At 45.5% G+C, this 17,096-nt stretch overlaps 1 protein-coding gene across 1 annotated transcript in view; it reads left to right on the plus strand.

Moving 5' to 3' along the window:
* The window catches only part of LOC306925346 (glutamate receptor ionotropic, kainate 2), a 174,634-nt gene that overhangs the window by 126,211 nt on the left and 31,327 nt on the right, over window positions 1-17,096 (plus strand). Inside the window, exons 13-14 of the mRNA XM_079504124.1 lie at window positions 3,674-3,792; window positions 7,687-7,904. Coding sequence (XP_079360250.1) covers window positions 3,674-3,792; window positions 7,687-7,904 — 337 coding nt within the window. The remainder of the gene's footprint in view (window positions 1-3,673; window positions 3,793-7,686; window positions 7,905-17,096) is intronic.

A 17,096-nucleotide genomic window follows, 5' to 3' on the forward strand; every position in this document is an offset into this window, starting at 1 on the left:
AGAAAGAAAAGCACATGTTAACTCTAAAACTTTCGGGGGTACGGCAGCTCCGCTTGGAGCCGCGGCCTGGCAGTTTTACCGTTAACATACACCTGTTTTTACCAATGTTACTGGCAATATGATCACACAAGAGAATCAAAAGCGACAACTGCCATCTAAGTTGGTTCAGAATATGCACCTATCATTATTTATTATCACAATAAGTACGTCTTTGGGTAAGTTGCACACATTCCCCCTTCCACTTCTATTCCTTGTTTTTTCCTCCACACGTCAACGCATGCCAGAGCATAGATGGATACTTTATTTCACCGTGTTTTACCAGCAGCTCAACATCCGAAAGACACGATCTGACATTGTGCTGGTTTGCTTGCTGAACATATATATATGTGTGTGTGCACACGACACGCACTGTGCATTTTAATCTACGTGTATGCTTGTGTATGTAGTGTACTGTTTCGGGTGAATGTGTGTACGGTACGGCGGTCTCGTATGTGTGAGAGCGGTGGTGCATGAGTGTTGGCATGATGATGATGATAATGACAACAATTTAGACATTTAGCAGACGCTTCTAATCCAGAGCCATTTACAGTAAAGTAAGCAAGGTACACACGAGGTAATACATCAAATGCATCGAGATAGTCAGGGTCATAGGTAAACGCTGTCTAAACAGTATAATATTAAAAAAAAAAAAAACAATACTTTGTACATTAAAACTATACAAACTATAGGATGCCAGGTCAACAGATTAACCTGGCATCTGTCTACATAACATGCTAAATGACATGTTAGCCTTTGCATAAGCCTGACACAATAAGGACTATTGGTTAGACTCCCCTGCAGGTAACTCATCAGTCTCTTTATGTCATATTTAGACACCCCCCCCCCCTTCCCCCCCAGGGGTGCACTGTACTGTAAAAGCCTCATGCCCACATCACGGGTTACTTGCTGTTGATGCTGGCGGTCGCGCGTCTCCCCCGTCACATCACTGCCTGTCCGTCTGAACGGCAGGTGGTTAGAAAATAATAGAACACGTCGATTTGTACTGTTGTACATCACACCACTAAAAGTCTGTGCATTATATTCCATGCCTTCTCTCCGAGCTATAAAACACACATTTATTTTGGGATAATTGAGGGGCAGAGGCTATGTTTAAGTCATGACAATTTATCATCACATGTATAGGCTGTTCTCTTTCTCTCTGTGCATAATTATGACTCGTGTCATCGGTTTTCACTCTCTCTCTCTCTCTCTCTCTCTCTCTCTCTCTCTCTCTCTCTCTCTCTCTCTCTCTCTCTCTCTCTCTTTCCCCCTCTCTCCCTCTCTCTCTCTCTCGCTCTCTCTCTGGAAATAGAATGCACTAAACGCTAAAGAAAGGGTGTCCTCCTACCCTCACATCAAAGTGCAGTGATAAGTGCTCTGTCCTCTCTCCCTGAGCAAATTGACTATGGTAATGGCATGCTCATATTAAAGGCACATTTCCTCGTTGTATGTGAGGCCGACACACATTAGAATCCCTATTAGAATCCCATACCGTCTATCTATCACGGCTTCATACAAGTATAGGCCTTCTGGATATGCTATGCTAATCAGACTGCTCTTGCAACTTGGATGCTACAACCATCTCGGAGGTATTGATTTCCCTGAGGCGTGTGAACCGGACAAAACAGTCAGAGTTGATCCGGCTTTCAGACTGCTCCGGCGGTGCCTGGAGACACGTGGGGGCGATCCTCCAGGGGGATGGAGAGACACAGGGCTGTTGATTCATCTCCCCTGACATTGGTGTTATCCAAGCGTAGCATCGGTTGAGTTTCTTTTTTTTTTCTTCTTTCTTTCTGTTTTCGGCAGGAACCGCCCAGGCCCCCATAAAACGATAAAAGCCTGCCATTGTCTCTGAATTCCCTTGCCTCGTGTCGGTGCTTATCTCCACGCTGACCTTGGTCAAAGTTTTTGCCTCCTCGTGCAGATGACCTGTGATAAACGTGAGGGCAGGGTAATTGGATCAAAACGACAGGCCGACAGGCAGCCAACGCAGCTTAACCCGCGTTGTCAACGGCAAACGGGATTGTTCTTGTATTCCCCCTACACCGGCCTAGCCCCTGGCCACCACCCCCACCTGCGGATGCCTCAAGCCTCCACTCAGGCTTCCACCCACATGTGCCATACCTGTTCCGATGACGACTTTGCTCATAAATGTGTTCCCGGCCCCTAGTAATTGGCTTTTCAGTACATGATCAGAGGAAATGCCCCCTATAGTACAAGGTTCGGGGGCACCAGTCGCGTACATCTCGACAAGGTTGAGGTTCAGATGAACTCAATTTGGCATTGCAAATTGACAAGCAAGCAAATCTGGGCCAAATTGAGCAAGCGGAAAAGATTGATTTAAGGCCAGAGATTCTTTTAAAGCAGGAATCAGCGGGACATTCAGAAGTCCTTGAGCGATGGTGGAAAGTGTCCCCCTGAGTGTTGCGCGACTAGAAAGGAATGCAATGACCTAACCACATTATAATGGCAGCGTCCATTACTCAATGACAAGGTACAGTTACGACGCTGTCATTTTATCAATACAGCCATATATCTTGATGTACTGTAATATGTTACCATGGTTGACGTCGTAATGCAGCTCCTCGGTCAGAGGCCACTGGATCAAAGCCTTATTATGCGACAATGTAGCACTTTCATCTGCATTGCCCTCCATGCGGCTACCGCAGCCACGCTCGCTTTATCATTTTTGACTTTCAGCACAATAAAAACGAGGAGCCCTACAGTCTACATAATGCATTACAATTCGATTAGTCAAACCGATCGCATCAGTTAAACAGCTTGAGTGAGGAGAGAGAGAGGGCCGATTCCCCCTACTCCAGCACGAGCCAAATCAGGTCAGGATGCTTAATTGTGGGCCAATCAACCTTTACTAATGCAATGTCACTTTTACTTAACATGAATAAATGAGAACTCTCTTTGCCGAGAAGTGTTGCACAGACTGAGGGGGAGCGCTGAAGCCAGCGTGGGCCGAGATGGGACTGGACTGCTTGATCTGCTGAATATTAATGCTTTCCAAAGATTATGGGCATTATTAGCTCGTTTCTCCGCTGACAACAAAGTTCTTTTCAGACAACATTGATTAAATTACAGGGAGGATTGCCTTTGGTATGAGCTGCCTGACATAAGTAGGAGTGACTTGGGCGTACGAGTGGACAGAATTCATGTTCTCAAAGTCCGCTCACTCGGCCATTTGCTTTAGAGAGAGAGAGAGAGAGGGGGAGAGAGAGAGAGAGAGAGGGATCGTGATGAGCGACATTTTAAATTCTCTCGTATCCTTCACAACGCTGTATTTTGACGTCTTGTTTATTCAGCGCTGGGATCCTAATTGACAGCTCAATTCATTAATGACCTTCTCACCAAACTCTAATTTACTAACGCAATTAACACCATAACGATCAAAAACATATGTACATGCGGTAGCATACCGTAGCAGTGCCGCACTTCGTCCCTAGCATGATTTGATCAACGTATCCGATTTCTGTCAGAATGTGACTGACTAATCTGTGTCTTCTCTCCCCTGTGTCCCCAGGACTGACGGGCCCACTGTTGGTTGTTATACTGTGCTGCTCTTGATCCACCATGCAACTGCAATAAACATGTATATGTGTGTTCTCTCTGTCAATTGTCACAGGTTTAGTCCTTACGAGTGGTATAACCCCCACCCTTGCAACCCTGACTCGGATGTAGTGGAAAACAATTTCACCCTGCTAAATAGTTTCTGGTTCGGAGTTGGAGCTCTCATGCAGCAAGGTAGACGCCTCTGCCTGCCCCTCTTTTAGCACACGTCCCACTCTTTTGCTGGGGGTCAACCTTTGTGCTCTTTAACCCAGGCCTGTGACCATGCATGGGGGCCTCCGTGCATGTAGCTAGACGCGGTACCGGTAGCGGGGGGCCCCGGTATAGCGGGGGCCCCAGTAGGATGGGTGTATGCGTGCTGTGTCTTGGGATGTAAGGTGTGTGACCTGCTGAATGAGGAGAGTAGACCAAGGTGCTCCTGCATGTTTCCCAACCCTCTTAACTACCGCCCCCTCCTCCTCCTCCACCTCCTCTTAACTACCGCCCCCTCCTCCTCCTCCACCTCCTCTTAACTACCGCCCCCTCCTCCTCCTCCCTAACCTAACCCTTCCGTCTTTAGCCTACATTATACTTTGACGTATACGACCGCGTCACTCGGCACGGTTTTCAGTTGGATGTCAGACAGCCACTGTGGTCGAGCGACACGGCCGTGCGGTGAAGTATAATGCTAGGCTTCATCCTCCTTATTCAATTTCTTCCCCCTCGTCCCCTCAATCCTTTTCCCGACCTATTCACAGCGACCTGAGCAGGTAAGTGTATCCATGCCAGAATAACGCGAGAGAAAATATATATTTTTTAATAATGTAAAAAAAAAAGGAATAAAAGAAAAGAAAAAAGCAGTGTGAGACTGAGTGAGAATGAAACCGCAGCAGTGCGCTATCTCTTAGCTTGCCTCTGTCCTGGTTTTGTTTCCTTCTGCCCAAACCTATGCCATGTCTTCTCAACAAGTTGGCGTCTTTTCAGAAAAACAAAAAAGACCAAAATCAAACAAAGCCCCCTCTTGGCAATCATCTGTTGACCTGAAATGGAATGATTTCACGTAGATAGATGATTGACGTGTCTTGACCGGACTGCATGTTAAGATATGAGATATGTTGCATTCTCGAAAACAATCTATATATATATTTACTTAAATAATGGGCAATGCAACATATTTGAATCAGATAGCGATGACTTTGAGGGGGTAGAGAGCATGGTTTCTATGGCCTGAGTTTGCCTTGCATCTGTCGAGTGGAATGGAGCACAGATATAGATGTCATTGCTGTAGCCAAAAGTATGCAGAGCCCTCAGTTTGATGTAGAAAGGGTTAAGTAGCTATTAAGGTCTGGTTGGCTGGTTGCATGCTACAATTTACCTGTCCTGCATGCTTAACGATTTACCCATAAATACATAAACATTGTAGTTAAGTGGTTTTTTCACAGGTTGCCCTTGCCTTGACACTCTAGAGGAATATACATACGTTGTCCATATTAAGAATTGTACTGTAAGAAATATATGTATGTGCAGGTAACAAGTGTTTCCTATGTTTTTATAATACAGTTTAGATCAAATAAATGTAAAATCATAAAGAATAAGTGCTTGTGCATATCTATCTATCTATCTATCTATCTATCTATCTATCTATCTATCTATCTATCTATCTATCTATCTATCTATCTATCTATCTATCTATCTATCTATCTATCTAATCGAGTGTAGGGTAGGGTGGAGAGTTGAGTGCAGGTTTTGATTGGCCTGCCGAGGGTGGCGTAGGATTCGCCAGTTGAGTGTAGTTATAGGCACCGATTGGCCCGTTGAGTGCAGGTTTCTGATTGGCCCCGTTGAGAAGATGTGGCTAGTGGCCAGAAGGACCACTATGGGGTGAGACTTGGAATGACACACTGTGTGTGTGTGCGCGCATGGCAGCAGCGTCTCCCTGAGGCCTGTGCTGGTGTACACTGTGTGTGTGTGTGTGTGTGTGTGTGTGTGTGCATGGCAGCAGCGTCTCCCTGAGGCCCGTGCTGGTGTACACTGTAGAGAGGCTCCCCTGCCCTGTGGCTCGCCCTTGAACCCCAGAAAACTGTGGGATGTGCTGTTAGGTCCTGACGTTACCTTGGGTACATGACAGTCAGCCCCAACCAGGTTCTGTTTGGGCTCCGACCTTCCCTAAATGAATGGGTCGGTACTCTTAGCACTGGGTGTCTGAGTTACTTGGAACGGTGAAAAGAAGCTCCGAGGCTGGTAACGTGTTCCATGTTCGAAAAAAATAATAAACGCTGTCATTTGATTTGCTGGCCAATGGCGGGCGATCACAGACAACCTGAATCCATCCTGGTGTTTATGGTACTGATGAATGTTTGTTTTGTCTTACCTTTCGTTCTATCTTGAATTCTTCCTTTTTGGTGTGGATCGATGAATGGGCACAGTGGGTATAGCTGGCGGCCATTTTGGATGAGTCCGATCAGATGGTTGTGAGTGGTGTGGCTGGTGGACGTGGCTGGTGGATATGGCACAGTAAATTCCTGAGATTCAGTCCGGATTTTACCGTGTATAGGGTGTGGGGCAGCAGGTCTCAATTGGGGGCTATAGGGTGAAAGTGGTTCCCCTCTCGGCCCCTTTCTCCTTTTCTCCTTGATCAGGGCTTCCCAAAACATATCCATGCCAAGCACCCCCTAATAGCCATAGCTTCTGGCTGGCTATTAGGGGACCCTAAACTGACTTCAAATAGCTAAAATAGCAAAAATCTCAAATCCTCAAGCTGCTTGTGTAGAAAAACATCCTGAAAAACCACCTAATTCACACAAACCTCCAGTCTCTACCCACTCACACACCTCCATCCATTCTGTGTAAAACTAGGATGGAACTGAATTAAACACATCAGCGGAGAGGCTGTGGGACCCTTCCTTTCAAAACACATTTCCTCTCTGGACAATTACACTGTGGATCGGAGTAGTGGAGGCGGTGTAGAGCTTTAATTCAAAAGGCGCCGTACAAAATCGGGAGTGCTAATTGAACTCTGTTTGGGTGTAGGACCACGGGGGACCACACAAACCATCAAATTAGCGCTTCGGATTTTATTTTTGTCCCATGATGGACGTTGGCTGCTTTTTAATCAGGCCTGGCTTTGACCTGCTGCCCACTCTGTGCAGGAGTGTGTGTCCAGTCAGTTGGGTGTGCAATGTGGATGCGATTGCGTGATGTGTGCGCACGTGCAAATGTGTCTGTGTACAGATGTGTGTATTACAGTGTGTTACCGTGCGTGCGTGCGTGCGTGCGTGCGTGCGTGCGTGCGTGCGTGCGTGCGTGCGTGCGTGCGTGTGCGACGCTCGTGTGTGTGTGTGCGTGTACACACTATATTGTCTCGTCTCTCTCGGGTGAAAACCTAAATCAGTTACTTTTAAGAATTTAAATCCAAAAATATAGCAAACGTAGCAGATCCACAAGCTCAAAGCACGGCACTGCGTTTCTTTCAAATGCGTGGATTTGCTACTTTTGATAGTACTATATTGCTCTCTCTCTCTCTCTCTCTCTCTCTCTCGCTCTCTCTCTCTCTCTCTCTCTCTCTCTCTCTCTCTCTCTCTCTCTCTCTCTCTCTCTCTCTCTCTCTCTCTCTCGCTCTCTCTCTCTCTCTCTCTCTATCTCTCTCTCTCTCTCTCTCTCTCTCTCTCTCTCTCTCTCTCTCTCTCTACTATATGAGGGCATTCATTTTACGAAAAAACAAACATTTAAAATATGGAGATTGAGAGGTTTGTGTGTGCACGTGTGTGTGCATGTGTGTGTGTGCGTGTGTGCGTGCCTGTGTGCGCGTGTGCATGTGTGCGCGTGCCTGTGTGCGCGTGCCTGTGTGCGCGTGTGCGTGTGTGCGCGCGTGCGTGTGTGTGTGTGTGCCTGTGTGCGCGTGTGCATGTGCGTGCGTGTGTGTGTGTGAGACCCATGCACTTGGTCTGAACCGGGCTCTCTAGTATAGCGCTGCTGCTCCTCTCCCAGCCCAGCGCCACGAACCAGCCCTCACCCACCACCCCTCCACCCCTTCCCCCCAACCCCCTCCCTCCTTCCTCTGCTCCGTGTCCCCCCTCCCGCACCCCCCAGGCTCGGAGCTCATGCCCAAGGCGCTCTCTACCCGCATCGTGGGCGGCATCTGGTGGTTCTTCACCCTCATCATCATCTCCTCCTACACGGCCAACCTGGCCGCCTTCCTGACCGTGGAGCGCATGGAGTCGCCCATCGACTCGGCCGACGACCTGGCCAAGCAGACCAAGATCGAGTACGGCGTGGTCGAGGACGGCTCCACCATGACCTTCTTCAAGGTGGGTCACTTTATAACAATGCCGGCCGGCGGCGTTTCACTTGAGCCCAGACCACACCAAAGGGTCGAGACGGAGACGAGGCGGTTTTAGCGTTCGTCCCGGTGCATGGTGTGATATGTCCTGTTGCACGTCGACCCAAGTCGACCCAAGTCGACCCAAGTGATTCAACTGGTTCAATTCAATGGCCCAAACCACACCAACGGCTCGCCATGCATCTACTCGCAACTGTTGGGTTGCACGGCGTCACATTGGTGTGGTTTTGGCTTTACTTGTCGACTAAAAACTGTGACGAGAAATGTCCGTCGACTGCCTTTTTTCACTCACTAAGTAAATATATAATATATATATGCGTGTATATATATATATTTATTTATATATATATATATATATATACATAGGCTACATATATAATATCTGTATATATAACTACATGATTCATCCAGACAAATAAGCAATGATAACAATCGCAATACAAACCTTAAAGGATTTGTATTAGTACGCACGCACGCACGCACGCACGCACGCACGCACGCACGCACTCACACAGACTCCAAACACACACACTATTTGCCTAAAATAAATAAATATCCTTTGAAAGGGTCAATGTGGAAATCACAAAAAAGCTCCCTTTCATACCTGCTGAGTGCTGATACAGACAGCGGTGGGTTGGTCACCGGATGTGACCCAGGGCGAGCGTTCTGGCATTCAAAAGTAGGGCTCACCATTCACAGGTGAACCTGAAAGACAATTAAATCTTTTGGCAATCAGTCATTATAACGCACTAGTACTGTATTGTTTATTTCATAAGATGTTCCAGATGTCTTCTAATGGGTAATATCTTCAAAACATGCACACCATTGTTTTATACAACACTAGACTATATCAAATGAACCAAATAATACGTGAGCCATCTGTTTGTTTACTAATTGATATTATAATATTTGAGGAACGTTACAGCAAGGCCAGATTTTGCGAGAGAAACAAGCAACCAGGTCTATGATAATAAGCCCAAAAGAATCGACTAGGCCACACACTCACACGGGGGAGACGGGACATGAGGAAGAGCAAAACTACATTTTAAAATATGAATTATTTGAAATGAAATATGAACACGTTTAATGTCAACGCTGCCGCCGATCAACAGATGTTTCCGTGGGAACCTCAACCTACTATATATGTATGAGTATCACTGAAATCTCTCTCTGCAACACACAGGCGTTTTTTGTTTTGTTTTGTTTTTGTTCGAGACCAGAGCGTGGCACCAATTTGGGAGAATGCGTACGTTGGTTAGACATACCAACAGTACTACAGTCATTAGTCAGACAAACCTGTGCTGCGCATTAAAAATCACCTGTGCTGCAGGTTAAAAAACACCCGTGGCTCCCGACATGCGTGGCGGGTTAAAACTAATCCATGCTGCGTGGCTCCATGTGGTTAGGTTAGGGTTTGGGGACACTTACCATAATGCTAACACGACCGCGTCGACACCTGGCGTGGTACAAGCGGGACAAACCCAGGCGCATATATGGATACCAACAACAACACTACACGCACACGCGCGCGCTGCAACAACAAACAGCTACGTACAGTGTGTGTGTGCGTGCGTGCGTGCGTGCGCGGGGGGGGATTTGGGATCGCCTCGCGATGCCGCGACAATGGCACTACACTACACAGGCCTCGACAGTGCGACTACGTACTCGCATTTGCGACTTACAATATCACCGTGCGAGTTGTAACATTCACTTTGTAGCACCGCTGCGACTACACAATCCGCACTTCTTTACAGCTACAAGTTGCGCCGTTTACATCCACAAGAATGTGTCACTCTCTCGGTACTGCACCGCTGCTGGAGAAGTATAGCACTGTCGAAGGCAGCGCAACTAATCCCCCCCCCCCACACACACACACCCCAGAGAGGGAGGAGAGAGAAGAGAGCGAGAGAGAGACAGAGCACACACGTCTTCACGTAGGAAGAGAGATAGACACACACAGAGCTTTCCAGTCCTTACCTTTTCTCTCACATTCTTTTCTTAGCTTTGTGACTGACCAATGACAAGCACATTGTATTGTCTGCAAAGCAACTATGTGTCTGTCACAAATAAAAGTTCTGTCCTGCAAGCCCATGTCATGTCAACACAGACAAGGCAGCTGTGCGCGCGGTGACTCCTGCAAATTATACTGACCCAATATTATTTTGTACAACCTAGCAAAGCATAACATATGATGGTTTGGACAATAGGCTGGTCTCTCTTTTTACAAGCCATAAGCCATTGCATACAGGTTCTCAACCATTTTAATTTCAAGGACCCCCATAACTCTGACAGTAAAACCAAATGGACCCATAAGAGTCCCATTTGATTCCATTTGTACAGTATCAGAGTTAAAAGTTATAAAACAGTCCATTTGGTTCCATTTGTACACTCTCAGAGTTACAGACCTGTAGGGTCCACTTGGTTCCATTTGTACACTCTCAGAGTTACAGACCTATAATGGGTCCATTTGGAACCCCCTCAAGGAACCATGAGGGTCCCTGGATCACACCTTTGAGAGCCACTGCTTTCAATAAATACATAACTAATATAGAGCATATTTGATCAATTTAATGTTAGGCTATAGATTATTTTGACATCTGAATTTAACAGAACCGCCCACGCACGACACATGCACATGCACGACGTGCACGCGCATGTCCACATCCACATGCACGCGCGCATGTGTCCTCTTTTTGCTCATTCACAATATGGTATGCCTATACACTTAAAATAATGCAAACACGCAAATTGCGCAAACGACTGCATCGACACCTGGCGTGGAACAAACGGGACGAACCGAGGCGCATATATGGATAACAACAACAACACTACACGCGCGCGCGCACGCGCTGCAACACAAAACAGCTGCATAAAACGCGTGTCACTGTGGACTTCTGTATCTGTGGACTTCTGTATCGCAACGCGGGGCAACGCAACTCTGGGATGAGCGGGCCGAAGGCCCGCGAAATTCTAGTAACTTAACAAGTATACTTGGTTGCGCTCGGGTCTTGCGCTCTAACAATAGCAGATCTACAAGCTCACAATGTGTTGTGATTGGCTGTGATGTAAAATCAGACATTATGGCGGTATCAAGGCCGGCCAAAATTATTTTTAGCCGACTAAATCAACACTTTAGATTTAGTCGAGTAAAATCTCATGAAATTTAGCCGACTAAAACTACAGTAAAACTAAAACCTTTCAGATGACCAAAATATGACTACAACATCATTTTTCAGATGGCAGTCCAATTCTATATTAATTTAGGGTCCTTGACATGGAGAGGTTTGGGAAGCAGTGGCATGGAGAATGTGAAGATGCTATAATAGGCTACACTGGGTTTACAGCAGGGGACTCTGTGTGATCACAGTCTGACTGGGTTGCAGAACACAGACTCCACAACACTGACTGCTTGATGGTCACAGGCAATTTCACTGGCAGACAGGCTCAGCTATAATTGGCCATATGGCACTGGTTATGCAACTAGACAGAAAAATGAAGCACTCCAATCCAAAAAAATGAAACCTCAGAAGACATTTCCTTGTCTTTCTAAACGCAGATCTAATATTGCCATTTGTATGTGCGTGTGCGTGTGCACATGCGCGCCATTTCCCCATGGTAACTCAACTGAAAAGACATGAGAGGCTAATAATAACAGCTACTAACGGCTAATAACGGCTTCCTTGTCCAACGTTTTTAGCTAGTTAGTTGAAGAAGCCACACAACTCACAACATGGTGTGCCGCACGGTGAGGCCACATGATACAGGCTGTGGTGATGGTTTACCAATGCAGCTAAATTCATCGGGAAGGTCAGGCTTTCCAAACCGACATATACGTCAGAAAGACGTTCGGGAAAGGGTAGACCTATCTAGCAGTGGTTTCCAAACAGTGATCCAGGGAGGTGACCTTCCAAGGTGGTCCCCAGCTAAATGATGGACAGTTGGTAATCAAATGGACCCTTATAGATCTTTATCTCTTGAGAGTGTAAAATGAAACCAAAATGGACCCGTATGGGTCAATTTGGTTTAAATTTCGGATCTCAAGAGTTAAATTATTGTTAAACATCTGCATTACTTAAAGATGGAGTGCCGTGATTTGTTTCCACCCTAAAACATGATCATCAGGCATTATTAATATATAAGGAGGAAGAAAACGTTCAAAAAAGTGTACAGTAGCCTATTTGTTAAAATGTCGTTTATATGTGGACAGGCCATTAAGTATGCCTGGTTTGCCTGGTGGGTGGTGATGGGTGGTGATCAATCCACCTGAACTGAAGCTGCATGCACAGCTGGGTTGTATGATAAAGGGGGAGGGGTTAGGGAAGGGGGTCATATTGTGATGTCACTATATCACTGTTTTTTTCATTGGCACGTTTGACTGTCAAGGTTTCAGCCTCCAGGAAGAAACCCTAAATACAAAGGGAAGACGTCATTGCACCTGAACAATCACACCAAGGGGTCTAATGAAGTACTGTCACTTCATAAACACATGAAAAACTGGAAACGATTCAAAGATCACGGTACTCCATCTTTAATTTACAAGAAGTCTACACAATTAGAGAACGTTTGCCTGTTATCTCTCCTATCTTAAAATATTATCCAACAACAACAAAATCTTCAAGGTTTTGGGTCTGAGAGGCTAAATCTCATCAAATGGTGGTCCGTGGCTCAAATGCCCAATAAATAATGATACAAAAAGGGTTGAAAACCACTGACCTATAGCCCCTTTCGGGGTTGGTATGTATAACCAACGTATGCACTGCATTTTATTTTGTCTTATAGTTTCGGTCACGATAGCTTAGTTTTCTATTTTGTTTTCTTTTAGTTTTCGTCAGTGAAAATAGTATATAGTCGACCAACACTTTGTCATAGTTATAATCAACACAGCCTGTTTATCTCTGGCATTGTGCGCGCCGTTGCTGACACGGGCCTCTGCCAAACGGTTTGGCGAGTCTGTTCACAGACGCACCGCCAGACCTGACAATACTGAGATTATTATCTTCACACCTCATTTATACTGTATAGGCTGCATTTGAGCACAATGTGCAACAATCACAGGTGTGTGTGAGCGCACGCACGCACACACGCACGCACGCACGCACGCACGCACGCACGCACGCACACACACACACACACACACACACACACACACACACACACAGAGCGTATTTTACAGTAATCATTCCCTGACATAAATTACTGAAAACAACAGTTGGTGTGAGAACTCACACATGTTACTTGTTAATAATCATTATACGTTTGTTGGCATAAATGAATGCACTTCGCAACAAAGTACTTTGCTAATCAGGCCTACTATTACAATACAGGCATTTAGCAGGTGCTCTTTTTGAGAGCAACTTACAAAGTCTAAGTTCAGAGTAAACGACATGAACTAGTAGTTTTCAAACGTTCAAGGTCTCCAAGATGAATATTGTATTTGGCCCCCATTTGAAAATATTTTGTGCCAGAGACCCCCATACGAGAATTGTGATTTTTTGTGTGTGATTTTCTCATGTTTTTTAATTTATTTTGTTTTGATTTGTTTTGTTTTTTAATAGCCGATCTACAAGCTCACAACACATTGCCATGCAACATGTTCTGAACTTTTAAATCTGCTTTTTGAAATAGCTGATGCCTACTGTAGGGTTAAAGTTGTTAGACATATTTTTGTTATATTAGCACATTTGGCTGGTGACCCCCTCAAGGACCCCGAGGGGTCCCTGGACCCTGCTTAGGCAGGGTCAATGGTCACGTAGCCTCGGGGACCCTGGCATTTTGTTTTTGATTTTAAAGAAAAAGAAAATAGCCTTCAGGGCGAACGACCCAGGAAATCTGGTATGAAGTGTGGAAGTCATAGAGTTCTATAATATAATTGAGAGACCGCACAACTCAGTGTGCAAGACGCAGTGTGCAGACGTGTCCTGTCTGGGGCTGGGGAGGACATGCTGTTTTGATGATGGATGACTAGTTTGATCACAACACTTGTCTCCAATTGATTCCGTCCCCTGGACTAGAGCGAACAACACAGAACTCTCCTGCTGTTTGAGTCACTATTGACTCAGGTTTGTTATGTACAAAAATGCATTTCAAAGGGTGTTTAATTAAGTAAATGTCAGCATGGGATCACTGGGATGCTCTCTGAAGCATTGGAAGGCATCTCTCTCTCTCTCTCTCTCTCTCTCTCTCTCTCTCTCTCTCTCTCTCTCTCTCTCTCTCTCTCTCTCTCTCTCTCTCTCTGCGACGGCTCCATCCCCTACGGACTCTCCTTACAATAACACTGAATAATTCAATAAGCTCACACACGCCACGGCGTCTCTTTATTACCTAATAAAATCACGTCTTATTAAGGACCACAGCAACGCTATCATTTCACCTTCGCCGGCATCATCCGCCAGCCCGCCTGTCTCCTCGCACCACACGTGGTTCTAACCGCCGCGGTCCGGGGACCCCCACGGGGACCCCCACGGGGGTCCTTCAAGGAGTTACGGCTCTGTGACTCTGAGAGATAAGGATGTCAATAGTGTAGATTGGAGAGAGATAGAAAATGGTATCAAACGAGGGGACCAATAATTGGCCTCATGCACATCGTCTCTGTCGAGTGGGAATTATACTTATTATACTTTTCAGGAGTCACGTTCAGAAGTAGCAAATACAAGCTCATAATGATTAGTTTCAAGCTTGTTTGCGATCTTGTAGATCCCCAGGCCTCAGCAATGTGTCCAAGTGTCCCTGAGCAAGGCACTTTGACCTCTAACTGCTCCCCAAGTGATACAACCAACGGTTGCTCACTGCTCCTATAGGAGGGTAAAATGCAGAGGATACATTTTACGTATGTGCACTCGTGGAAAGTGGTACTCAAGGACTGTACTTAAATACCATTTTGAGGTGCTTTTATTTACTTTACTTTATTTAGTGTTTCCAATTTCCTATACTTTTACTTCTACTCCACTACATCTCAGAGACAAATATTGTACTTTTACTCCACTATAGTTGTTATAGCTACTATAGTTACTTCGTAGATTTTGATTATTATTATTATATAAACGTGTGTCCATGGGTAATATGTGCGTTTGTGCGTGCATGTGGGTGGTGTGTTTATTGATGTCGTCGTTATATTGTTTACAGTTGTGCACTTTTACTCTTTGCCGCTGTAACACCCTGAACTCTCTCTCTCTCTCTCTCTCTCTCTCTCTCTCTCTCTCTCTCTCTCTCTCTCTCTCTCTCTCTCTCTCTCTCTTTCCCTCTCTCTCTCTCTCTCTCTCTCTCTCTCTCTCCTACAAGTTGAGGGCCGCTAGCCCCTCCTATGCTCAGCCTTTGTTTGTGTTTACCAAATAACGATTTGATTGTCTGTGCACGCAATGTGATGTATGATGATGTATGCCGATGAGAGCGGCAACAGTGGTGTTTGGATTGAAATTGGCATTCTGTATGTCCATCGTGCGCAAAATACTAGTACTTTTACTCAAGTAGATTTTTATTGTAACAGAGTATTTCTCCATTATGGTATTGATACTTTTACTGAAGTAACAAAAGTGAGCTTCTTACACCCCTGGTGCTGAAACAGCCTCCTTCCAAAGCCTGGTGCTCTGAAACAGCCTCCTTCCAGAGCACAACCCAGATGCAATACTTCATTCCTTTTGTGTCGCTTGCCTTTGTTTGTGTAGCTTTGAAATACTGTACTGTCTATCAGGTATTGCACACGCACGCACGCACACGTGCACACACATACACAGTATATATGCATGCACATGCGAATGTATGCATGCACACATTCACTAGCACAAACGCAGACATTACAGTTTTTCACAACCGGCGTTCTCAAAACAACACACACAAAACTGAAAACCTCACACACAAAATGCTAAACCCTGACTCTCCATTTCCATGATGATTCAATCAAATTCCCAAAATGGAACAGTTTGGTACACACAGCCATATTTTCAAATGACACACACATACCATTCATTGAGTACACACAACTAAGCATTGGCTACACACTACCAAGCATTTACAGCACAATGAAGTGAACATTTTAAAACACAATCATAGAAATGGAACACATGAATGACAATGCTCAAAGCCGGCTCTGTGGCTTCCGTTCATATACCTTCTACCTCCAAGCTGAAAATAACTCCTCAATAGGATTCAGGAAAGGAGAATAAGGTGGAAGGAATAGAACAGAATGTTCTATTGATGCCATCAACTGTGCTGAGATTGGGTTGGACCCTCTGGCTCATGGTCAAACCATGATTGGGTTGGACCCTCTGGCTCATGGTCAAACCATGATTGGGTTGGACCCTCTGGCTCATGGTCAAACCATGATTGAGCACATGGTCAACCACAGTTGCCCTAATCTCATTAGATATGACCGTTCTCCTTCCCTTCTCCTCTTCCTCCTCTTCCTCTTCCTATCCCTCCTCCTCCTCCTCTCCCTCCTCCTCTTTCTCTCTGTCCACCTACTCCTCTACCTCGTCCTCCTCTTCCTCCTCTTCCTCTTCCTATCCCTCCTCTCTATCCCTCCTCTCTGTCCACCTACTCCCCTACCTCGTCCTCCTCTCACTCTTACCCCTCTCCTTCTCTGGTTGTCGATCTCTTCAAGGTTCTCCATTGTTCACCAAACAAAACAGATGCTTTCAAGTCCCTTTTATGCTGCAGTCCTGATTGCAAATTGCTCACATTCATTCATTCTCATTGATCTGAATGTTTAGAGATTTGACTATTTGTGTGTTGTAGGTTGATGCTTTGAGATTTTATGTGAGAAGTGTGTGCAACAACTGAACATTGTGTGTAGTGTTTGGACAACAAGGTAATGTGTAATTGACATCAGAGTGTAAAGAAGGAAAGTCAGAGTCTAATGCAGATAAGGGAGTGCAGATTAGGTACATGAAGTGAAGGTTGTGCAAATTGTTTTAGATTTTTGTGTTAACAATCGTGAAAAACTGTAATGTATAAAGTGCATATTCTCTCTCATGCACATACTCACACGCCCACACCCGCAAACACACTACATTATATATACTATACTATACTACTACACACAATAAAACATGCTAACTCACTGAAATGAGATCTCTCTCTCTCGCTCTCTCTCTCTCTCTCTCTCTCTGTGTATGTGCGTGCGTGTGAGTGCGTGCGTGCGTGCGTGCGTGCGTGCGTGCGTGCG

Source organism: Electrona antarctica (assembly GCF_951216825.1).
Source record: "Electrona antarctica genome assembly, chromosome: 6".
NCBI lineage: Eukaryota > Metazoa > Chordata > Actinopteri > Myctophiformes > Myctophidae > Electrona > Electrona antarctica.